This window comes from Fusarium odoratissimum (genome assembly GCF_000260195.1).
Source record: "Fusarium odoratissimum NRRL 54006 unplaced genomic scaffold supercont1.25, whole genome shotgun sequence".
Classification (NCBI taxonomy): domain Eukaryota; kingdom Fungi; phylum Ascomycota; class Sordariomycetes; order Hypocreales; family Nectriaceae; genus Fusarium; species Fusarium odoratissimum.
In genome coordinates, this window is record NW_022158778.1 from 350,490 (window position 1) to 374,856 (window position 24,367).

The 24,367-nt window shown below is 50.1% G+C and overlaps 7 protein-coding genes across 9 annotated transcripts; 5 read left to right on the forward strand and 2 right to left on the reverse strand.

Moving 5' to 3' along the window:
* Positions 1-4,673: 4,673 nt before the first annotated feature.
* FOIG_12212 (zinc finger protein MSN2/4) lies at positions 4,674-8,546 on the forward strand. 2 transcript variants are annotated; one of them, XM_031213054.1, is made up of 3 exons: positions 4,674-5,525; positions 5,588-6,076; positions 6,317-8,546. In XM_031213054.1, the coding sequence occupies exons 2-3, from the start codon at positions 5,590-5,592 to the stop codon at positions 7,435-7,437; spliced, it is 1,608 nt and encodes a 535-aa protein (XP_031057350.1). In that variant the 5' UTR covers positions 4,674-5,525; positions 5,588-5,589; the 3' UTR covers positions 7,438-8,546. The 2 variants fall into 2 exon arrangements, with proteins under 2 accessions (XP_031057350.1, XP_031057351.1); XM_031213055.1 differs by having other exon boundaries at positions 5,588-8,546.
* A 978-nt stretch (positions 8,547-9,524) lies between these two features.
* FOIG_12213 (uncharacterized protein) lies at positions 9,525-13,130 on the reverse strand. 2 transcript variants are annotated; one of them, XM_031213057.1, is made up of 3 exons: positions 13,026-13,130; positions 12,870-12,932; positions 9,525-12,811 (listed from the first exon to the last, which is right to left on the reverse strand). In XM_031213057.1, the coding sequence occupies exon 3, from the start codon at positions 12,745-12,747 to the stop codon at positions 12,421-12,423; it is 327 nt and encodes a 108-aa protein (XP_031057353.1). In that variant the 5' UTR covers positions 12,748-12,811; positions 12,870-12,932; positions 13,026-13,130; the 3' UTR covers positions 9,525-12,420. The 2 variants fall into 2 exon arrangements, with proteins under 2 accessions (XP_031057353.1, XP_031057352.1); XM_031213056.1 differs by having other exon boundaries at positions 12,870-13,130.
* On the forward strand, positions 9,626-12,902 carry FOIG_12214 (uncharacterized protein; the record flags this gene model as incomplete). The annotated part of the gene is made up of 1 exon (XM_031213058.1): positions 9,626-12,902. The coding sequence occupies one exon, from the start codon at positions 9,626-9,628 to the stop codon at positions 12,164-12,166; it is 2,541 nt and encodes an 846-aa protein (XP_031057354.1). The 3' UTR covers positions 12,167-12,902.
* Positions 13,131-13,446: 316 nt separating the features above from the next.
* On the forward strand, positions 13,447-15,149 carry FOIG_12215 (argininosuccinate lyase; the record flags this gene model as incomplete). Its single annotated transcript, XM_031213059.1, has 6 exons — positions 13,447-13,507; positions 13,566-13,783; positions 13,837-14,030; positions 14,083-14,475; positions 14,534-14,624; positions 14,703-15,149. 6 exons carry the CDS (start codon positions 13,447-13,449, stop codon positions 15,147-15,149), a joined length of 1,404 nt encoding a protein of 467 aa, XP_031057355.1.
* A 234-nt stretch (positions 15,150-15,383) lies between these two features.
* FOIG_12216 (uncharacterized protein) lies at positions 15,384-17,040 on the reverse strand (the record flags this gene model as incomplete). Its single annotated transcript, XM_031213060.1, has 3 exons — positions 15,384-15,702; positions 16,069-16,091; positions 16,993-17,040. 3 exons carry the CDS (start codon positions 17,038-17,040, stop codon positions 15,384-15,386), a joined length of 390 nt encoding a protein of 129 aa, XP_031057356.1.
* A 333-nt stretch (positions 17,041-17,373) lies between these two features.
* On the forward strand, positions 17,374-18,768 carry FOIG_12217 (uncharacterized protein; the record flags this gene model as incomplete). The annotated part of the gene is made up of 3 exons (XM_031213061.1): positions 17,374-17,508; positions 17,952-18,360; positions 18,410-18,768. 3 exons carry the CDS (start codon positions 17,374-17,376, stop codon positions 18,766-18,768), a joined length of 903 nt encoding a protein of 300 aa, XP_031057357.1.
* A 497-nt stretch (positions 18,769-19,265) lies between these two features.
* FOIG_12218 (uncharacterized protein) lies at positions 19,266-21,714 on the forward strand (the record flags this gene model as incomplete). Its single annotated transcript, XM_031213062.1, has 6 exons — positions 19,266-19,741; positions 19,804-20,035; positions 20,088-21,137; positions 21,191-21,350; positions 21,435-21,495; positions 21,624-21,714. 6 exons carry the CDS (start codon positions 19,266-19,268, stop codon positions 21,712-21,714), a joined length of 2,070 nt encoding a protein of 689 aa, XP_031057358.1.
* Between the last annotated feature and the right edge of the window lie 2,653 nt (positions 21,715-24,367).

The following is a 24,367-nucleotide window of genomic DNA, read 5'->3' on the forward strand; positions in this document are numbered from 1 at the left end:
AAACATCAGGAATATGGATCCTCCTGTGCATGTGCGAGCTCAGGTGCTTGTGCATATGTGGCTTGCATCAGGAAATGAGAAGTCGATTTGTGCCTTGATTGTGCGTTGGGAGGCGTCCAATGTGCTTATTTGAGCAAGTGACCCATGCACTATTCCACATAATGCCATCCTCGTATGAAATGTTCCTGGCTAATACAACCCCAAAGCATAGCACCACAGTCAGCACAGCGACTTTGTGCATCAGCTAGGGTTTCAGGTTTGAGGAATACCCTTATGATGGCCAATGGGACACCACCCGAAGCTCTAGCCTGGCATCGGCGGACGGTCACAATTCGGTCATGCCGTTCATAATAGGCAAGGTTAGAAATTATTAGTTATCCACTACGCTGGTCCGTAACGTCGCGTCCTTGACGAGAGGAGATGATCGAGTATGGTGGGTCAAACCACGGCTGACTTTTAGATAGTGAGGCGGAAACACGGGTAGAAACATTCGTATCAGAGACATCCAACGGAAGCCGTAAGAAGGCGAGACAAGCTTGGAGGACATCTCACGAGCTATTGTCAATGCCAAGAACGAGTGTGCGTTGGAGTACACTCATTTATCGTGTACAGTATTGATCACCAAAGTGTTTCACTTGTCCAAGATAAGTTTGACGATTGAAGGGTTCCGCACCGAAGGTTTGGGACCTTCTGGAACGTCGAGCTTCCGACCGAGGCTAAATCAAAGCCGGATTCTGGGGCGGTTTATCGCATGGTTCTGTATGTATTGACCTGTGGTCATGGAGCCTCATATAAGCAACCTGGCAATTGCTCCGTTTGGAGTCTGTAACAATTCGGGGACATTTCCGTCCGGGGCCAGGTGTCCCAGAGTATTGGAAACCATGTATGTACGGATACTAACAGGGTGCTTTCTGCCATAGCAGTCGCTTGGTGCTTGATTTGCTAGAGAGCTCAAATTACTGCTCGGCTGCCCTTTTCATATTCTAGTTGAAGTAAGACATTAGGCGAAATTTCTCTCATTCAATTTGGATACCGACGGGAAAAGGGACCCTGGTCCCGGCTTCCCGTTGAGGATTCATATGATCTAAATGGAGCTTTTGCTGCTGCGCAGATGCTTGGGTTGCGGGAAGAGGCGACCGTTCATCATTTCATGTAGATGCCATGAACATTGAGGACGACCGAACCCTTGAGAGGAGGTCAAAGTTGGGATGACAGACGCTTTGGCACGAGAGAGAATGCCGGACGCATCAGGGAATCGAAACCATAGTGTTCCCGAACACCATATTAGAATCGTCCGTGTTAGTGCAGATCTCGATCTGAGCGGTTTTCACCATGCGGCCTGCCTGATCTGATACCTATTCTGACTCGCTGTGGGCGCAATGGTGAGACGAACTATATCCAGCAAGCTGGAACAGGAAGGCACCGTTCTAGGCGAGTCAATTCTGGCTCTTTGACCATCACGGTTACAACAAGCATGAGTGTGGTAGTTACATACTGTCGTAAGTCATTGGCCGCGGTGCCATTGTGACTGTTGTTCCTGATATGAAGTTGCTTGACTCGATGTCGTTGCCAACAGCCTATTGCAGTATGGCACAGATGACCGAGCTGCACTACCCAGCGTGCACTGGCTTGTTCGTGCGCCCATGGCGATTGGGGGAGCAGGGGAGCTGAATCTGTGGCGTATTTAGATGTCCATAGTGCTCTTAGACCGCAAATGATTGGGGCATTGAGGTGGACCGTACATAGCTACTGAGTACGGATAGTGGTTGAAGAGACAACTGGAGTAATAGAGGCAGCCTGGGCAAGGTCCAGACAGCGAACAGGCGCATTTGAACGCCCAGGCCAGGCGGGACGAAGCAAGAAGCCAAGACTCGATCGCATAGAACCTTCCCAAGAAGGGACGGGAAGTTGTTGACAATTGGTCGGGTTGGGGGCCGGACGTCAGTCTCCAGGGTCATGGATTGTACGCAGTGACGGGATGAGATGGATGTGGACATTCAGGACTTTGGGTTTGCTGGGTAGGATTCTGACAGTCCGGGTACCGACCAGCCCTTATCCTGGGACGTGGAAGCTGGGATGCTTCTCTGACGTTACATTTAGAAGCCGTCGTTGCTTCCTTTGGACCCTTGGGCCAATTGACAGCCTATCACTACAAAGGACGGTTGGCTGGGTCATGCTTATCCTTGTTTGAACATGTCAAATTACTCTATCCTCCGGAAGGCAGATACCAATTATCACTTACCTTAGGTAAGAGTAGGTTCCTACCTAGTTGGCGATCGCATGACCGAAGCAACGATATTGAACCCTTCCATATAGGTAGCCCCAACAGCATAATGGAGAGAAGCTTCGTAGAACAGTGGCCAACGATACCTTCGATTAAGCATGGATAAACACCCCCACCCTGATACAGCTGTGTCCTGCACAACGTAATTCGAAAGGACGGAAAGCTGTGCCTGCAGTGCAGCAGTCGACGTTCCTGGTACCTGAAGGGCATAGCACTTACGCAATGCAGCTCCAGCTTCGCTGTCGCCCATCGTCATACGCTATACGCAATAGATCGCCCACTAGGTGTTCTCATCCACGACTCAACTGGCGCGCGCAGCGCCAACATACTGGGTCATATGTATGCTGGTGTTACAGAGAATAATGTAAGTTCAGCTCAGTTCAGGTACGAGATGCTAAAGTTGCATTAGTGAGTCGTTGCTATCCATCACCTCGTACCCCTCGGTAGCAGCTTGACCTAACTGGGTAGGTGCCGCTGGCGCTCCGTCCCGTCCAGTTTTTATGCAGAGGTATTGGGTGATGAGACGTCAAAGAGCGCAACCGGGCTTGCCGCATAAAATTAATTCTCATCTCAACGGGGCTGTGTGGCATTCCCAAGCCAACCTATTGACTATTCTGGGCACCGATAACACTTTTGGGTACAGCGCGGACCAGTTTAGTGACCCCACACGACGATTGCTTGTCTCTTCAACCCCAAGTTGTCGAATTTAGTGGCATCGCTTTTATATTGAGATGGTAACTTGGCTCGTCCTGAAGCACAGGATGGATTTTGACCGAGATGGGTATCTTTACATGCTGACAACGAGCTGTTACAGCATTGCGGTGCATGATGCGAGTCAAGCAAGACATGCGAACTGATAGGCAAGGCGAGGTAATCACTGTAGAGAAAAGAACCAACCAGGAACTCAAAGATGCCTAGCAATAAGCAATCATATCAGAGACTTGGATCTCGGAAAAAAACAGCAAAACAGCAACGGATAAGTTCGGCCAAAAATCAATCAGGCGCCCGTTTCTCTCAAGGACTACCGACCTATTGTGTCATCAAAGGTCTGGCTTTCACTCGTTATTTCAAACTTCCAGCTATATTCAACCATGATTGACCAAGCCGTCCACCAACGAGGCATCTCGCTCCATATCGTCATCTATACTTACGAGCTTGTGTCCAACCAGAGACCGAAGCGGCCAGTCATCACCACAGGCTCCTTCTAACCTTGGACTACCAGGATGAAACAACGACGGCTGCTTTGACGGGATGGGTGACGTCGAACGCTCCACAGAGTCGAGTAGTCTGCCAGAGACCGCGCCGAGGTGATCAGCCAACCTAACAGGTCTGGAAATGAAGCAAGCGTCGCCTGTACCTTACATAGCACATCCAGAGATGCATCGGGTGGAGGTGATACCATAGCCCGGCGAATGGAAGCGTGCATATCGGCGCCGTCGACTGTGTAATGGCAAAAGCGGACATGAGGAGGTGCACAACGTTGTTCCGAGTGGACAGTTTTGGAGTTGTGCACGGCCAGGGCCCATTATGGACGTGCCCAATCCTCATTATGAACTTAGCATACAAGTTATTTATTATTCTGTTACAATGAGGCGCGGCGAGTCTAATGCATCTTGATGCATGGCGACTCGCCAAGGCACTATCCTATCAGTGAACGGGATTATGCAGTTTCTGTGACGCGGTTTGCGGTTTGCGTGCCACCTGGGGGTAGGGAGGCCGCTCAAGGCGAGTGGTATTGCACCATGGCGCGCACTTTGTCCAGGGTCATCGCATAACTCGCGGCGTGTCTGCCATCCTCGGGACCCCACTGGTTGATGGGAGCCCAAACAAATGGAAGGGATAAGACGAGGGATGTGAGAAATGTGCATTGCGATGTGCTCATCATTAATGGCGGCTGTGGTATTCATTCCGTTCGTCGGAGGGCTGGATTATGCTATGCTGGACTCGGGTTTGTGGGTGATGAACACACACATCACACACCAAGCGCGTACGCAAGCCAACCAACAAATAGTCAAAAAGGGAAAAATATGACAGACTACAGAAGAACGAGACACCAGAGACAAGACATGGGACTTGTGCACACTCGCACAGGTCTTGCACAAGCGACCGAGGACCCTCTATTGCAAGCTTTTGATTTTTCGTGCCATCCCATCCTTCCATACAAGCATCCACATGAACATCCATACCTTATCCACTACTTTATGGCCGAGCTCGTTATTCAGTCGGCGCATGGGTTGTTGCATTGGTGTACAAAGTTGGGACTGGATAGGCTTCGGGGGCTACTCTCATACCGCGGCGGGCCATCCGGCGACGGATAGCCTCGAGGTACCGTCCAGAATTAGAAAAGCCAGTGGCTGCGCCATAGTGGTGTGGATGGGGAGCCGTGGCCCCATGGCCCGTACTGGCAAGACTGCCATGCTTAGTATGCCCATGGGCTTAAGTTGAAGACGACCAGGGATGCCCAGGCCCGCACCTCATGTTTCCCTTGCCCCAGACATGACTTGGGTGCTTTGACAGGGGCCTGGGGGCACTCTGCCGTCTGGTCCGCCGCTGGGCCCTTGAGGGCGTGTGTGGGCGTGGGACAGATTGCGAGTGACAGGCCTTTGAACCAAAGAGTGAGGGTGGTGGATCCAGAGGATGGGATGTGGTGGTGGTGGATCAAGATCCACAGCTCTCTGACCCTGGCTTGGTGATTGAGACACGACATGGAGGGTTTTCTAACTGACTGCCTATCGAGCACATCTGGTGTGAATACGCCAGTCCTCGTCGTCAGTACTTATCACTCCACGTCCCCGTGCTTGTCCATCCTTCGTTTCCCTCCTCATCGAAAGGTATGATCGACAACCGCGTCGGATCTCTGTAATACTCTCTTCTCTTTTATACCAAGTTCTTCCTTCTTTTGTGAATCGTTCTTATTTGCTGGATATCCTCGTTCCTCGAGAGTCCCTCACATTCATTATAACCACCTCTTGCGGCACTCTCGATATACTTGATAAATCTCTTGTGCTTGCTTCAACTACCTTGGACTAGACTTCAGACCTTTCATGTACAACAAGAACGTCCCCAATCCACGCACCTAATACCGAGTCTCAACTCGTTGTCCACTCTTTGGAACACCACAAAAGGAACCGAACACCACACCTTCATTAGGCCGATTGCCAGTCAAGCAAACTATACATACACCAATACCAACTTAATATCTAAACCCTCCAACCCGCTAACACCACAGCCAACTCTAAAGGTTTGTGGAATCCTGCAAATACCAGACGATAGAGATTTGGCTGACATGACAGTCTTGTATAGAAATGGATTCCACAATGATGCCCCAGGCCGTCGGCCAAGCTCCCTTCTACTTCTACAACCCTGAGTCCAAGCATGATATGCGACAACACTTTGCTCAGCAACAAATGCATATGTATCCCATGGTTCCTACACTGCCTTCAACTCCAGTCTACTCGCGACCCAGCTCAGCCAGCAACTCTCAGCCCCCCACTCTGTACAGCAATGGCCCAGCCGTCATGACTCCTACTGCCTCGCCACAGCCCATGTCGCATAAGCCCGCCATTTTGTTGGAGAATGAGCTGTACGAGAACTCGTACTTTCCTTCGACACCACCTCTGTCGACCTCTGGCAGTACCATTGGCAGCCCCAGCGCCTGCGAGGTGCTCCAGACCCCGATGAACCCCATGTTTTCTGGACTGGATGGTATCGATGGCTTCAAGGAGGCTCTCGAGCCTGTTGAGACTGCAGTACTCGACTGGTCCAACTGCGGATCTCCCCCAATGACACCTGGTAAGTTTACTTTTATCTCAAAGCCTCCAATTACCGGATCGTACAATGGTATTGTGCCGCAAGCTCGGCTTGAGCCTATTTTTGGGCCTGGTAGCGGGAAAGATGGTGGTGCTGACGTTGGCTATCGCTATCTCGGCCCAATCACCTTTTGAGGCGCAGACCTGCAGTGCGCTGTCCCAGTACCTGAGCGGTGGAGCAAACACGGGAATGACCTGATGGAGACTAACTGTGCAATGATAGTGTACCTTCAATCTCAACTCGGCAAGGTTCCCTCTCTTAGCAACACCGCCAGCGACCTCGTGTCCACCCCGTCTCTGTCTCCCTCACCCGCACCTTATGCCCGCTCCGTCTCTACACCGGATTTGGACGTCGACTTCTGCGACCCAAGGAATCTGACTGTCGGTACTGGTGCCATCAACAGCACCCTAGCCCCTGAATTCGCTCTCGACGAGATCAAGGTTGAGCCCAAGATTGCTGCTCAGTCTTTTGACTTCAACCCTACTGTTCCCCACGGCCTCCCCACCTTTGAAGACTTTTCTGATTTCGAGTCTGAGGACGATTTCGTCAACAGCCTCGTCAATCTCTCTGAGCAGCCTGCTACTGCTTCTGCTGACATCACCCGACCTCGGGCTTGCACTGGCTCCTCGGTTGTTTCCCTTGGCCACGGCAGCTTCATCGGCGACGAGGACCTTTCATTTGACGACAACGAGGCCTTCCAGTTTCCCTCTCATCCCAGCCCTCCAGTCTCCTGTGCGTCCGAGGACTGCCACAAGGACAAGCGTACCAAGAAGACTCACGTCAAGGAGAGCACCGCTGGCCCTGTCATGAACATGGCTGCCTCCGCCACAGACTCTGGTAACACTCAGGAGTCTTCCAACCAGGCTGCTGAAGCTAGCGACTCTGGTGCCTCATCTGGCTCAGAGGGTTCCCCTGCTCCTCTCCCCGCTCCTGCAAACCGCCGCGGTCGTAAGCAGTCCCTTACCGAGGACCCTTCAAAGACCTTTGTCTGTGATCTCTGCAACCGCCGCTTCCGCCGCCAGGAACACCTCAAGCGCCACTACCGTTCTCTGCACACCCAAGAGAAGCCTTTCGAGTGCAACGAGTGCGGCAAGAAGTTCTCCAGAAGCGACAACCTGGCTCAGCATGCTCGAACCCATGGTAGCGGCGCCATCGTCATGAACCTCATTGATGACGACTCACACGCATATGATGCCTCCATGATCCCTCCTACGGCCGAAGATTACAGCAACTACGGCAAGGTCCTGTTCCAGATTGCCTCTGAGATTCCTGGCAGTGCAAGTGAAATGTCCTCTGATGAGGGCAGCGACCAGGGCAAGAAGAAGCGCAAGCGCTCTGACTAAATGGTCCATCAATCATACATCATTCAAAATGCTCAAGAAAGCTAGTCGATTATCTTGACATATGCCCGATACGACGCTGACGACCTTCTTCTTCTTCGGCCATCCGCTCAATTTTGACGATGGCATTTGGGTCACGGAACATTTTTCCATTTAGGTTACAACCTTGGGTAAAAGGGAGTCTTCACACAAAACAGTGCAAGCGATAATGAATGCATTTACACATCGTCACCATACCTGTATCAACAATATCCACAGCCTCGCTACGCATCACGACACTAGGGAGGACATTTGATTTCATCGATTTCTTGTTTTTGAAGAATTGCAATGCATCGCCAAAGTCAACTGTGCGACACAGCTGGTTGAACTTGGCTTTCTGGTGACTTTATTCAATGGACACAACTGGCGCGAGAGGGGAAAAATTACTTGGTTTTGAGAACATTTGGGAGCGGCTCCTCACCTCACATCAGAATCGTGATGGATGAGTTTGCCAACGACAACGACCACCATAAAAACTTGGCGGCTTGCCGTTCTTTACACTCGTTGTAATCATCCTGTGCGGCTGGAAGCTGGAACTGAAGGCTCGCCGGGACGACGGTATCACTTGAGAGCAGTGGGAGATGAAGGTGAAGGCGTCTGTCTTTTTTCTTCTTTCTTCTTCCATATTCTTGTGTTTACTCTGATTCTTTGTCTGTCGTTTGCCTGTTGCTGGATTTTTAGAGATGTCGAGTACAGTAGTGTGCCGGTCACAGTCATTGACAGACGCTCATCCTCACAACAATTCATGTACAATTTAGAAGTTTGGTCTATTGATCAACAATTTACACAATGCTGCCACATATCTCGTTCATCTTGCCTGTGATATCTTTCTTTGGAGCAGCGGCTTGACAGTACCTTGACTTGTTTAACTTGACATGACACTCCTCATTGCTGCTACTTAATTGTAACTTCATCCTCCGAAACCTCAACTAAGAACTATGTCAACCTTCTAAAGACTGATGGTATGACCCACGGGACCTTGTGTGAAACCTGGCTCAGCCACTGGCGCGTCAACAGCTTAGCCATGATTCCCTCCCGGAGGAGCTCTTGATGTAACTACTATATCTCTGGCTGGCTGGCTACCTACCTGCCTCTCCGTAGTCTGTTCCTCTTTTGTCGACGGATCTTTCAGTCGAGACTAGGTCGGAATAGAAAAGTCCAGTTCGGATCGGCGATCTCGTGTGGCGCCTTGGGCGCTCAGGGACGAAGACCCTGTCCGTGCTGTCCGTGTTGGCGCCGGTGTCGGTTTTGAAAATCTCTGGATAGCGCAGTCTGTAGGTGGGACTGATCGATTACCTTACTCGCGACGGGAGTAGGTGATGTACATGGAATCCATATCGTTGACCTAAAACTTGATACAGAACCAGAGACCCTGGATTCCCATCTCGTACCGTCTTCGGATGATCTTCATTGCCGGGTCGACTCCCCGTCACTAGGTCCAATACAAAGAGGACCCTGAGGCGGAGATGAGATAGAGACGAGGAGGTGAGGAAATGACTGTGTACATGGGATGGGACTGTAACGGTTGAATGTCACTAATTGCCATTTCCCCGGCTGATATTGACAATTTGACGCCTTTCCTTTCCAAACATTGACATTGGGTCCGGCTGGTCAAGTCGAGGTCTCGGGGAAAAGATAAGGTCTTGGGTTGGTAGACTAAAAGCGTGGTTGGTTCATCCGAGAGGGCACTTGTTTATTTTGTTTTAGTTCAGCCAAACCCAAGATGAAACATGGTGGACTGACTTTCTCATGCCTTTCATGGAGTAGTAGCTCACAGGCTAACAAAAGCTTCAGTATCGCAAAATTCGTAGTCAAGCTTAATGGTTGGAAGCCCAGGGGCCCACAGAGAAACCAGCCTAAAACATATACTACCAAATGAATTAGCTTGGCGCTATCAACATCTTCTCTTGCACCACACACCTCATCCCAATTCACCACCAAACTCCGCTACACTACACCACATCAAATGTCCGCTCCTAATTAAAAGTACGCCAGAGGCTTTCTTCAAGCCTTCCACCCCGTCTTTAGAATAATTGCTAAATTGGAGGTCGAACTATCCTCCAGGTCTCATTTCCCAGCCTCTAGCTGCCTGCCTGACTGGGTACAACTTCCGTAAAGCAGTGCCTGGTCAACGGCCACTGTTCTATCAGCCATGTCTTCTGAAAAGCTCAATGTCATTGCTCTTATCTCGGGGGGCAAAGATAGCTTCTTCAGCCTGATCCACTGTCTCGAGCACGGCCATCAGATCGTGGCTCTTGCAAACCTGTTCCCAGGACCAGCACCAGACTCAAGTTCAGCTATTTCAGGCGGACAATCACCGTTCCGCCAGGAAGGCGCCACCAAGGCTGAACCAGAGACCAATCTCCAGACACCTTCGGATCTCTCATCTCCCGTGGGCTTCCAGCGCATCGATCCGGGTACCTGGACACCCCAGCCGCCTGATCCTGCCACAGGGGATCATGACAGCCTTCGGCAAGGCCAGGGCTCCGGGGAATCTTCCGACACGGACCTCAATAGTTTCATGTACCAAACAGTCGGGCACGAAGTCCTCCCCCTGTACGCCGATGCAACTGGCCTGCCGCTATATCGGCTACCCATCACTGGACGTGCGGTCCGCCACGAGAGGGACTACGATGCCACGGCTAATGCCCAGGACAAGGTCCAGGAGAGTGACGAGACGGAGTCCATGCTTCCCTTGTTACAGTCCATCATTGCCCGCCATCCAGAGGCTAATGCTGTATGCGCCGGTGCCATCCTCTCCACCTACCAGCGCACCCGTGTTGAGTCAATAGCACTGCGCCTAGGTCTTGTGCCCCTGGCCTACCTATGGCAGTATCCAGTCTTGCCACCCCCATCCGCAGCCATCTCAGCCGATACCCAGTTGTTGATTGATATGGCCAATGTTGGATTAGAGGCACGGATCATCAAAGTTGCCAGTGCTGGACTAGACGAGAACCATCTCTGGGAACGGGTGTCAAGCGAAGCAGGCTCGAGTCGTGTCAAGAATGCATTACGCAAGTTTGGCTCAGCTCAAGGTGCGGCAGCCCTAGGAGAAGGTGGTGAATTTGAGACGCTCGTCCTGGATGGCCCATCTTCCGTGTTCAAGAAGAGAATTGTTGTCCCAGAACAGGGGCGTAGGATAGTGCGTGAAGGTGGCGGTTGCTCATGGCTTATGTTGGGTGGTGCACGGTTCGAAGACAAGCATGATGCTGCAGCCAAACCAGCAGTTCGGATCCCCAATCTCCTCGATCCTCACTTCAAGACTGTATTTGGCGACCTGCCGCAATCCTTGAACGAGTTGAAAACCGCAAAGGCTTCTGCCATTTCAAGGAGGTTGACGTCACTATCCCAAGATGCAGGGACCTTCACTGCTGATAGCGAGGTTTTGCGTTGGTCTGTACTTCCAGACCTCGGGTTGGGTGAAATGCCGATACAAGATGAAACCATCCAGGTCGTAGAGAAGATCAGAGATTTGGCGTCAGGGGCTGGTGTTCAACTCTCTCAAGTCACAAGTACCATCGTCGTCTTAAGGCGCATGTCAGACTTTCCTAAGGTTAATGGCGAGTACGGCAAGATATTCACCAGGCCGAACCCACCGTCGCGAGTGACCATTTCCTGTGGTGACCTCCTACCGGCTGGTGTGAATATTGCCATCTCCCTAGCTGCTCCTACACCTAAAGCGATACGGGACCGCAATGGTCTCCATGTCCAGTCCAGGTCATACTGGGCACCTGCAAACATTGGCCCCTACAGTCAGGCGATAGACGTGCCTGTGACAGCTCAAGACCAGCCTACAGGTCTTCGGTGCATCTCCATTGCCGGTCAGATACCCTTGATTCCAGCAACAATGCTCCTCCCTTCCACATCTGAGAAGTCACACGAGCTTCAAATTGTCCTATCTCTGCAACATTTGTGGCGAGTTGGTCAGGAGATGAAGATTCAGTGGTGGACAAGCTCAGTTGCTTACTTCCCCCGCGCCAACTCGTCCGAGATCCAGCGCAGCGCCCAGCTGGCAGGGTATGCTTGGAAACAAGCACACGGATCCCCCGATGAGGAGGGGGATGGTGATAACGGTCCTGATCTTTGGGACTTGAAATACAACCCTGCTTACATGTCGCTTGGTAACGATGACAAGACAACCCGAAAGACCCTTCCGGACTGGGAGGCACTGACTTTACGTCAACAGAATGAGCCTGAGACTTGTATCCCGCCTATGTTTGCTGCTGAAGTGGAAGAGCTGCCACGGCAGGCTACTGTGGAGTGGCACGCTCACAACGGTCTTTCGAAAATTGAAGAGGCGAGTTTTTTGATGTGTTGCTTGCCTGAGCTCACGCTTCCAGGCTGGAAAACATGGCATTCAGTCGTCACAACCGCAAGTGCTACTGTAATCTACAGTACAGCAGCATATTCTCATGCTGACAGGCCTCATTCCGCTTCCTTGGATAGCTTGAAGATCGATATGTGCAAAATCATGCAGGAATCACTTCATCAACTCCACCCTCATGGGCCAGAAACGGTTCAATCCAAATTGACTTTGGTGTATGCAGATGCGGCTCAAATTGTTTCCATATGGAACAACCTTGGAGATAAATGCGAAGTTGCACTTATCCCGTGCCGGTCAATCTGGTCGTCTGATGGACAAAGTGTTGCTATTGTGGGCTTGTTTGAAACGACCTTCATACGAGAATCATGACTTTATGACTGATCATATGAATGCATTTACAAAAATATACTACTTTCAAAACGTCTTCTATCTCCAATCCCCTCTTTTCCACACCCAACTTTGTACAACAGGCAAATATGTTGGGCCAAGCCAAGTCTCGGAGGCAGCTCCTTGTCTAGCAAGTTGAAACGATGGTGTTTAACTAGTTTACAAAATACACAGCCAATACTGCCCGATCTGTCGCCTCCAATCTGCACCATAATCCTATTCGGCAATACTTGTTCCTAAGCACTGACGTATTTCATGTGTTGAGGAGGATATCTGTCACTGGCAGGCGTAAAAGATGCAAGTAGCCTGTCGATATCGCGCAAGTCCTCGTCTGTAAGATCGATGATTGTCGCGTTCTCTCGGATACGGTCGGGCTTGGTAGAGCCAGGGATAGGCACGATCGTAGACATCCCCGGGCGACGAGAGAGTGATAAGAGCCAGTTGATGGCGATCTGGCTCACTGTGCATCCCTTCTTCTTTGCAAGGGCTTCGATATCATCAACTAGCTGGGAATTCTTGCGGAAGTTGTCGCCTTGCCAGCGTGGGTGGATCTTGGCACGCATGTCATTCTCTGGAAGATCCTCGACAGGCCTGATCTTGCCTCGAGGAAACCTCGTCCGAGGGGTGCTAGACTTTTGTGTCAGTGATCATGTCAATCCCTGGGATATTGGAGTAGAGTCCTTACAATAAGCAAGAACTAGAATGCCAAGTTCGCCACAAACTTCGAGTAGGCCGTTGGTCAGGGGGTCTATCAGTCAGTTATATACCATAGTAAAGCTTTACCTCCTAAGAGGTAATAAATATTTAAACTATATTAAACTTTAAAGATACTTAGATATACCTTTTAAGGCTAACTTATAAACTTTATATTTTATTCATAATATTATTTTAAAAAAGAGGTGATTATTTAAGTAACCTATTTATTTTAAGAAAAGCAGCAACTTTTATAAAAATACACTGCCAATTTGGCTCCTGCGGTTTAACATAATTCGTGGCCGCATCATTATCATCACCTGATTATTTACCAGATGAACTGGGGCTCGCGATAACAGATAAGACAGGAAGTGGGACACCCGTAACACTTTCGAACTTGATTAGCCCCGCCCTCGTTTTCGACCTTTTTAGTCAAGCAACATTATTCAAATTGACTCACGTCCCTTAATTTGAACGTCAATTGCTTCTATCAGTTCTATCGAGCTTGAAATCGCAACGAGCTAACAAACGCGACGATCGCGACGAGCGCCGAGAACAAATACTCCAACATGGCGGAAAAGAAGACGGACGCCCCGGCAACCAATATGCTCTGGGGTGGCAGGTTTACAGGTTCAATTGTCCCCGGACACAAGCTTCGGATCCAGTATACTAACCTTGCGATGCCCAGGTGGGATTGATCCGCTTATGCATAAGTATAATGCCTCTATTATATACGATAAGGCTCTCTATAGAGAGGACGTTCTTGGATCGATTGCTTTCGCCAGGGCCAACTCAAAGGTTGGTATCATTACCGAAGACGAATTTAAGATGATCGAGCATGGTCTGCTTGAAGTGATGGAAGAATGGAAGCAGGGAACCTTCGCTATTATGCCGAATGATGAAGACGTGAGACGCTGGCCCACGCCACCTAACCTCCCGAGGCTAACACAATGAATCAGATTCATACTGCAAACGAGCGTCGATTGGGAGAGCTTATCGGAAAGGACACCGCTGGCAAGCTGCATACAGGTCGCAGCCGCAACGAGCAGGTCGTTTGTGATATGCGCATGTGGCTACGTGACCGCATCCGTGAAATCGACAGCCAACTCGTTGCTTTCCTACAAGTCCTCACCAAACGCGCCGAAGCTGAAATGTAAGCCTGGCACTGCATCCGAACAAAGCCCCTTACTGAGTAACATCCATAGCGACTACCTCATGCCCGGCTACACCCACTTACAACGCGCGCAGCCAGTTCGCTGGGGTCAGTGGATAATGTCACATGCTGCTTCGTTCAAGCAGGATCTCGAGCGATTGCGCCAGGTCTTCGAAAGGGTCAACCTTAGCCCACTTGGATGTGGTGCATTAGCTGGTAATGTGTTTGGCATCGATCGAGATGCAATAGCCGCGGAGCTTGGTTTCAGCGGAATCACTCTGAACTCCATGAACACTTCAGGCGACCGTGACTTCATCATCGAGTTCCTAACCTGGAACTCGATATTCACCAGCCATATCAGCAGGTGGGCTGAAGATCTCATATTATACTCCACTTCCGAGTTCGGGTTTTGTCGTTTGTCAGATCTTTATAGTACCGGCAGCAGGTTCGTTGTATCCATCGCGACTCCCAGGCAATCCCATAAGACTCTAATTCGCGTCCAGTTTAATGCCGAATAAGAAGAACGCCGACAGTTTGGAACTCTTGCGCGGCAAGTCAGGTCGTGCTTTCGGCCAAATGGCTGGGCTGATGATGGTGAGTTCGAATACAGACATATCAGCCCATGAGTGATCAGGAGCGGATCAAGAGCAGCCACTAACAGATACCTGATAGAGCGTGAAAGGATTGCCAACTTGCTACAACAAGGACCTTCAGGAGGGATGGGAACCCATGCTGGATTCGGTCCAAACTGTTTTGGACAGTCTGGGCATCGCCAACGGGGTCATCGCCACTATGACCGTGCGGCCTGAGCGGATGTTGGCTGCCCTGGATAAGACGATGCTTGCCACTGATGTCGCGGAGTGGCTGGTGCGAAACGGATGTCCTTTTAGGGAAGCTCATCACATTTCTGGACGCGTTGTTGCATTATCGGAAAATACGGAAACCCCGATGGATAAACTAACCCTGGAGCAACTGCAAGCCATCGATTCTCGATTCACAGCGGACATTGTGAAGGCATTCGAATATGAGTCGAGTGTTGAGGCGAAATCGGCCAGGGGCGGTACTAGTCGATCAGCCGTGCTGCAGCAGATTCAGGAACTCCATGCTATCTTAGATTAGAGGTCTTATGGCCCGGTGCAAGATGAGGGTGGAGTAAGGGAATTTGGGATGGACATCACGAATTGCGCTTCATTCTGTGGAAAGAGATATGTTTTGAGAGGCTAGACATGTCAAATAAATGAGCACGACAAGATACCTGCTTCAAGAAACTCGAACAAAACATCTGTAGACGAACTGGACATGAGGGGAGATGTTCGAGGTGAAGGTGCCTTCGTCCATAGCTGAAAGGCATCTTTAATTCGAACCGTCCACGGAGTTATCCAATGTATGCTTCTCCTCAAATCTCATGAAGAGATCCCCCGCTGATTCATCGTCTGAGAAATCCTCCCAAATCTCCTCGTCGTCGTCCAAAAGCTCATCGATGCCACTTTGGCTGATCTCGTCATCGTTGGCTTTTCTTAGGGCAATAGCAGGGGTTGCCTTTTCGAGAAGGCCAAGCAACTTCCCAACGTCCAATTCCCATCCCTTCGCGCCACAATCAGCTAAGGAGGAGTGGAAATCAATTTTCCCAGGAAGAGAGGTATGCCGAAGGCCCTCAGCAGGTATGCCTTGACTAATCGAATGGTCATTGTCACATCAGCCCCGGCGTCGTGGGCATTCAAGGTCAGCCTCCGATCCTCAGGGAACAGGGTCCCGTAGAGCTTCGAGAGTTGCAAAGACAGCACTCTTGCGTCAATTTTCACTTGACGCCGGATAGTATGATACCATCCCAGTGGTTGATCGCTAAATTTCCATTGAGGAATCAGCAGATCTTCGGCGCCCGCAGTCTTGAGAATGTAATTCAAGCATCGGATATCGAGTTGAGTCCTTGCCCAACTAATGCAGGCTTCTACGGGCCCATGTTCCTAGGGAGAAGGCAAGTTAGATGAGTAAAAAGCAAATAAAAGAAAGCGGTAGAGAAGGCGAATGTTTCACTTACGTTGATATGCTTCCGTATATGGTCTGCAATTGCATGACACGTCAGACCTATCATTCTGTCTTCCTAACGGCCAGGCTGAAACCTTTGAATCACCCTAACAGAAGCGAACGGGCGGCGAGCTTGGTGAAATTTTGAAAGGCTGATCTTTTGCCGGAGTTCCCCAACTGTCATCTCATGATCTATGACCGTGGGGGGGGGACAACCTGTCGCTCAAAAGCATCGAATATAGCTACCGGAAGGGGTAGTGGCCCATCGTCTGAGCAGATACACTCGAAATCAATAATGAATGTGTTGTGAGGGTTTTAGCGCAACCTTCGAAGAGAGGAAATCGAAAATTCTGCGATAAAATTGACCTGGTAGCACGATCCGACTCTTTCTTTGAATGAAGAGAGTCAAACTTCTTGTATCCTTCACACTCTCTTAGGTGTTCATCCTCACATCCCCGAGAGAAACGACGGAGACAGATTGGACAAAGCTGCTTTGGACAGTTATGAGGCCCGTTGCGCTCAAAACTATATAGAAGCCGCTAGAACAGAGCATCTTTGTGCATTTTGCCCAATGTGCCGCAATTGTGTCAACTTTGAGGTGCCTGCAGCCTGGACAGATCCGAGTATTGCATTCAGTTTCGTGCTGAGAAATCTCCTTATGTTGCCCAGTCTTGCGGCAGTAGTTGCAACGCGCTGGCCGTTCTTCAAGGCATGCAACCTCATGCTCATCCCTCATCGACGTTAGATAGTGCTTGTTACATCGGGAGCATATCCAGTACTCGCAGTTCTGCAGATGCTTATATATCTTAATTAATAAATCTTTTAGGAAGAAAAGAAATATATATAAAAGACTTTAATTTATAAAAATTCACTATAATAAAAAAGCATCTAAGCTGTTAAGGACTAGTTCAATATGCCAAAGTGAAGGTATTCAGACCTCGATAGCCTTGGTCTCACCGTCGTCATTCTGTTTCCTTAGCACCATGACGTGCTTCTGCTTAATTTGGTATCATCCAATGAAGATACAGATGCTACAGCCGCTGAAGAGTGCGGAGCGCCTCCACTGCCACAACCCCACTGCAGGGGGCTACTGCGTAGTAGATACTAGGACCTCAGACTAAGCTTGTCTTGACCTCAAATGTTCTTTGACTTTACAGTAACCTTGTCAACGTTAGAAAACACGCATGCACGCACGCAACTCTCGACATATCGGACTAGAACTGTTCCGTCTGTTCCGCCTGTTCCTAACGCTGTGTCGCAGTACCTATAGCCGCGTTCTATTCTCACCAGGACCCTTGACCTTTGCCAATCGATCGTGATGGCCGAGAATGCTCTAGATGCAGATGCCAATGCAGATTCAAATGCGAATGGCCCCGTCCGACGAGCATCTAGTGTTGGATTCCAACTAGGACGGCATTCATCTTCAAATGCACGCATAAATGAGATACTTGAGGTGTGTATCCTCCCGTTCTTGTAAATGGAAGTGAGTGAGACAAAGACACGGCACGGGTGATTCATGAGACATTGTGCGGGACGGTCATGTTCTTTTCAACCAGCCTCATGTGTTCTGTTCTGTTCTTTGCATGTCATGCGGGCTGGCAGCTATTCCTTGCAAGCCCGATAACTAGCACTTCAGGCTGGTATCGGTAGATACCAACATGCATGTGGTCGACTATCTCGCCGTCCGTACAAAGATGGTCTTTGTGGCGTCTGGGAAACTGCCGGCCCCCTGCTCGACATCCAGACCTTAGCCTCCGAAAGATCATCCGAATCTCGCGTGCTCTTTTGGCTCTACTCCTCCTCGCTGTTCTTCTCTTTCGCTTCCTCTCAGTATCCCTCGCCTGAGTACCCCAATGTTGAGTGAGCGCTAACAAGAACGACTTTTACGCACAACAGAACGCTCGTGAACGCGCCGATTCAATGGCTGGTCCCTCTCCTACCCATCTCTCACCCCGGCCCGCCGGCAGTCCCATCCTCCCGCCCAACTCGTCGCTCAGGCCGAGCCCTGTCAACGAGGACAGCAGCGCCGACGAGGCTACTGGATTCATATCCCATACGCCGCCTCTCAATTACAACTCGCTCAATGTTACAAGTACCGCGACCTCGGCCCCGCAGATCCGTAAACCATCCTTACGCCAGCGACCATCTTCCCAACAAAACAATGGCGCTGCCCAGAACCCTGAGACGGCCCGACAAGCCAGCTCAGAGAGTGGTAATACGTCGTGGTGGCAGACCCAGGCAGAGAAGTTTCAGTCGATAGAGCTGGAGAATAAAGGCAGCGTTGCCCGAGATCACCTCGCCATCGGTAAGCTTCGCCCTTGGTACTTCGGGTTAACAATCTAACAACCTCCAAGAACGAACATTTCTGGCATGGCTACGCACATCTCTTAGTTTTGCATCCATAGGGATAGCAGTGACACAGCTCTTTCGCCTCAATACGTCTCTCGAAAGCGAGCATGGCAATAACTCGCGGAGCAACACCCAGACATTACGACACATGGGCAAGCCGCTTGGCACCACGTTCCTCGGTATCAGTATATTGATTCTCTTCCTTGGCTACAAACGCTATTTTCAATCTCAGCACTGGGTCATGCAGGGCAAGTTTCCTGCTAGTCGTGGTACAATCATGATTGTTGCGTTTGTTGCTTTGGCGATTATGGTTGTCTCTCTTGTGGTAGTGATTGCTATCCACCCGTCTGAGCATGAGCTATAATTTTTGACTCGACTTGTAGTGTACTCTGACATTACTTAAGATCACATCTAGTACTACATTGTTAGCGCTGGAGCGATAATGTTTCTGCTTATGGCAAGAGGTTTGGTTTTGACGCGGCGCATTTATGGGGGGTTATATCATGACTTGATACCACAGGAGTATTTGAGTGTTGAGCTCTGTTTGTATGAATATTCTTATAGGTTGGCGTATATACAAATATCTGAAGTGAGAGACACCAATTACTGTCAGTATTGTTTTATAGGTAATTGGGTGTGTTTGAGCTCTCATGATATGAAGCATCATGACTTCGCCCGACGTAGGTACCAAGGTAGTAAGTAGTAGGTAGTCAGACAACTAACGTCAGAGCGGGTTATGGCGGGGTCTAATCATGGAAGCTCCCCCACCAAACATCCAATCCCACCTCGTATTCTGATCTTACACTTACATCTGTAACCTCACCAAGTTTTACTTAACCACACAAAGAAAGGTCAGTGACGATGACTGTCAAAAGAGAGCCAGTCGACATTCCCACCTTTGCCACCACCCAACTCGCCCTTCTTGAACAAGAACTTCAGACAGAGATCAACGAGACAAGCACCCTCATCTCCAACCACAGCCCGACAGCCCTTCAACGAGCTGGCCTTGCTCTCACAAACCTTGTTGTCTCGGGTCAACGTACGGGTCTCGGAGGCCGAACAGTTCTTGAGCTCTCTCCGCATGCCGCCACGGGCTCGCCTGATGAATTACCTGAGCATGGCTTGCGCACCGGAGACATCGTTCTTGTCGCTGAGCAGCCGGCGGGAAGCGCCAAAAAGCGTGAAGTAAAGGATTTGGAGAAGAAGGGAGCGAGAGGTGTTGTTACCAGAGTGAGCAGAGGATGGGTTGCTGTTGCGATTGATGAGGGGAAGGAAGAAGTTGGCTTCTCGGGTAGAGTATGGGCTGTCAAATTGGCAGACGAAGTGACATACAAGAGGTATGTTGAGTCATCACCTTCATAATGGACAGCGATCACACCATTAACCATCTCCTTTGAAGAATGAACTGGGCGATGGAGAAGCTAAACAAGATGAAAGAGTCGGAATATTCTGGTTTCATCAGAGTTCTCTTCGGCTTGTCGAGCCCATCGCCAGTTGCCGAAGACTTATCTAAAGATGAAAACGTGGGCGATCTCGAGTGGTTTGATCCAACGCTCAACGACTCACAAAAGAATGCAATTCGGTTCGCTTTGCTATCTCGAGAAGTAGCATTGATTCATGGGCCTCCGGGAGTGAGTGACTTATACTGGAGTGGAAAATACTTGCTCACGTGTTTATGTATAGACTGGCAAAACTCATACTCTAATCGAGCTGATTCTCCAGATGACCAAACTGGGTCAAAGAATTCTTGTCTGCGGGCCTTCCAACATTTCTGTTGACAACATCGTCGAGCGACTAGCTCCTCACAAGATCCCGATCCTTCGTCTGGGCCATCCCGCTCGTTTGCTGCCTTCCGTGGTTGACCACTCGCTCGACGTACTCACGCAAACATCAGAAGCGGGTGCTATTGTGAAAGACATTAGGACAGAAATGGACACCAAGCAGGCCTCAATCAAAAAGACGAAAAGCGGCAAGGAGCGCAAAGCAATCTACACCGACCTCAAAGAACTGAGAAAAGAGTTTCGTGAACGAGAACGTCGCTGTGTCAGTACACTCATTGGCGGTAGCAAGGTCCTTCTGGCAACACTGCATGGGGCAGGAGGCTATCAGTTGCGGAACGATGAGTTTGATGTTGTTATCATTGATGAGGCCAGCCAAGCCCTTGAAGCCCAGTGTTGGGTCCCTCTCGTATCTGCTAAGAAGGTTGTCTGTGCCGGTGACCATCTGCAGCTCCCGCCAACCATCAAATCAAGCAATGCAAAGGTTAAGGCGCCAGTCAAAGATGGCGCAGCAGTCACAAAGGGTACCACGCTTGAGATCACCCTGTTTGACAGACTGCTGGCATTGCATGGGCCCTCCATCAAACGCATGCTAACCACGCAGTATCGAATGCACGAGAGTATTATGCGGTTCCCTTCTGATGAACTGTACGACTCCAAGTTGATCGCTGCTGATGCGGTGAAACATCGCCTCCTGAAAGATCTTGAATATGAGGTCCAGGACAACGAGGACACCAATGAACCTGTCATCTTCATAGATACACAGGGAGGTGACTTTCCCGAAAAGAACGAGGAGGACGACAAGGACACTCCTAGAAAGGGCAGAGCAGGTTTGCATGGTGACAGTAAGAGCAACGAGATGGAGGCTGCTCTTGTACAACAGCACGTGAGGCAACTCGTGGGTGCCGGGGTCCTTCCAGAAGACATAGCTGTTGTGACACCTTACAATGCCCAGGTACGTCCAAAAATGTAGAGTGAGACGTATGCTGACAGTGAGTGGACAATAAGCTCGCCATACTAGCTCCGCTGAAAGACAAGTTCCCGGGCATCGAACTCGGCAGTGTTGACGGCTTTCAGGGTCGTGAAAAGGAGGCCGTAATCGTGAGCCTTGTTCGAAGCAACTCCGAAGGCGAAGTTGGATTCCTCGGCGAGAAGCGCCGTCTCAATGGTGAGGTGACATCCCGGTGGTTACCGTTATGATTCGGGCCATCCGGACATCCAATATCAGTTTGACTAATACACGTGTATCTAGTCGCAATGACACGTCCGAAGCGTTCTTTGACGGTTATCGGAGACTCGGAGACAATTCAGAGGTAAGCGATAATACAGTGCACTTGGACCCTTGGGCCTCGAAGCTGCAGCCGCTGGTTTGACAAGTGCTGCGCAGACTGTTCCAGCCGTTCACCTGAGACGAGACATTATTAACGTGCCTGTTTCACAGGGGAGGCAGCTTCTTGAAGAAATGGATGCAGTATCTCGAAGACAACGCCGACCTGCGATACCCAGATGCATCTAGCTTAACGCACGATTAACCGGAACTGAAAGCTTCCACCGTCTCGCTTCCAGTCGACATGCTTGTCGTCGATATTCAGTAGGTAGGGCAATGGGGTCTGAAACTCGTCCTAAATCTTTCGGCCGATATGGTCGACTGCGTAACAGCTGTCAGATCAAAACTGCCACGCTGCTTTTAACGATGGACGGAGGATTGACCAGAACGATTGACCTCAGCTTCTCCTGAAACAGCACCTGCAGTAGCTTGCAGCTCCCACGATTGATGGCTCGAGTGACAAAGATAGAGAACATATCCATACATACATAGAAGAGCTGGCAACTAGTCCTTTCCTAGTCGGGCCAGGACCTATTCGATTCGTGCGAACCCATGCGTTGTTCGAGATGGTCGGGAAAGGTGAAAGCTGCTGGGATAGTTACTCAAGAAACGGGGTTGCGATGGTGGTCATTGTCGACATCCCGGCGATGTTTCAGGTCGCTCACTCGTTGTGGGACTGTACCGAACCGTGGGGGACAATTATTCCCTGTCCGTTTCCTTCCCACTCGCGTAGAGCACCAGGAAGCGGATCTTGTAAAATTTGCCGAAAACACTATAAGGCATTGTTTCTGAGTAACTACCTAGTCCAGTCCATCCCGATCACATCTACTGAATTATTGATTTAGCCATCAGGAGTCACGGTGCGTGCCCCTGAGTCTGCAAGGGCGGTAAGAAACCCCCTCAAAGTAAACCCGACATTCCAACGAGTTTCTTGGAATTTAGGAAAGGTCTCTTTAGTTGGAGACATCATACGCTCCGGCTTGGCAGCATGTAGTTAACGATGAAAAAGCGCCGTCGTGTCAGTTTCAGGGAACCCTGGCTCAACAGCATACGACGTCAGTTGTCAGGAAGTGTCTCTAGATTTGACAGACTCTGAGATTTAAAAAGAGGGCATCGATTGTTACACAGCAGATATGATCAAACTCTACCGTAATAATACCGCTTCTATGATGCAGAGAAGACAGTACGAGATACATAAGGATGAATATTTGGAAAGCAATTTGCAGATGGAAACGGACATGCAGCTGATGAATAAGATGTCGAATCGATGCCTTGGTTGGTCAATGATTTGATTGGCTCCCTGTCTCTCAGACATCGCCCATGTTAAAACGGCTGACATGAGATAGACCCGTCTGATCAGGGTCGATCTTGTGGAGGATGATCACCGTTGTTTGTGAGTTCTGGTCCACACCTGAACAGCTGAGGAAGTGATGTAGAGGATTCCCAGAGGAGGAATGTAGGTCTAATGCAGAAGGGCACTTCAGGAAGGCGAGCGTGCCCCTCAAGAGGTTTACCCAACCCTAGGTATCTGTGGGTATAATGTCGCATACGTCGATATCTTGTTGTAGGGTATGGACGCCAACTGATCACAGGGAATAGCTGGTGATGAAGTCGAGCTATGTGAAACTGTATTCGAGTGGTGTCGTCTCGCCTGTACTCTGTATGTACGGAGTAGTGCCAGTATGTATGACCTGCCAAATCACGACCCAGATCTCCAACAGCTGGGCTTTGACTTGAGGGATGTGGCGCTGCGGTTGGAGTTCAGAGTAAGAGACTAATGGTTGCTTTTTGCGGTGGCCCTAACGCTATGCAAACAAGTCGAGCTGGGCCGCTTAAGGCCCCGGACGCTAAGTGGTTAGAGGCTCTGTCGTGCTTCGTTAGATCGCATGGGGCCGCAGATAGCGGGAGTCTAGTGCTTGTCCTGGCACGGATAGAGACTGTCGATATCAAAAGCTGAGGACGAGATGGCTGTGCTGTCGTGGGTGGTGTAGATTGTAATGTTCTTGGTCTAGAAAGAGAAATAAGGTAATCAATCAAGGTTTCAAGACAAATCTGAGGCATCTTGCATGAATGATGGGCAGTATCAGCTGTAAGGGTGTCTACCATTTCCCACGTCAGCGGATGATCGGTTGCCCATGAGTGTTCCACCCGCAACGCCATGAGCTCTATTTTCATCTCATACTTCATGCACTGTCATTGCTAGTATCGACAGCGTGTATCGTGTCGGCCTTCATTTCCACCTTTTGCCTCTCAGGGCACCCGTCTCTTCTTATTTAGGATTCTTATTTAGGAGGCGGCGCATGCCGCTCAAATTGCAACCCAAGCAATGGCACGATGGTCTCGCAAACCAATAACTACTAGTTAGGTACTCAATCTGTCGTCTTGTTCTCTACTGAGGTAACATTGTGAACCTGCTCAATTCTGCTGTGCCTTTCTTGTATGTATGGATGCAGACACGTTCCGCAACTTACCTTAGCTACGCGAGAGAAACATACAGGGAGCCCCTGTCTCAACAATGCCCCGGAATGCCCTGTACCCGGCCTCGAGCCACGAGGCAAGATACCCAGATCCCAGACCGTTGAAGCCTCTATCGAGGCCATTGTCGTGTTACCTCCCCAGTCGATGGAATTCAGCACCCATCCTTGGCAACGACAGTCTTGTCATCTTGATGGGCTCGTGCGTTTCGATCTTGAGGCATCACCCTTGTCTTGTCTTGTCGTGACATGGACTTGGCTTCAACTGAAGTTCTCAGCGGTGCGGTGCGGTGCGGTGCGGTGCATCGACCCGAGTCCTATGTATGTCCGTTGTTCTCAATTCTGCTTCGTCCGTCTGCTCGACAAGGGTCTGCAGGAGAGGGT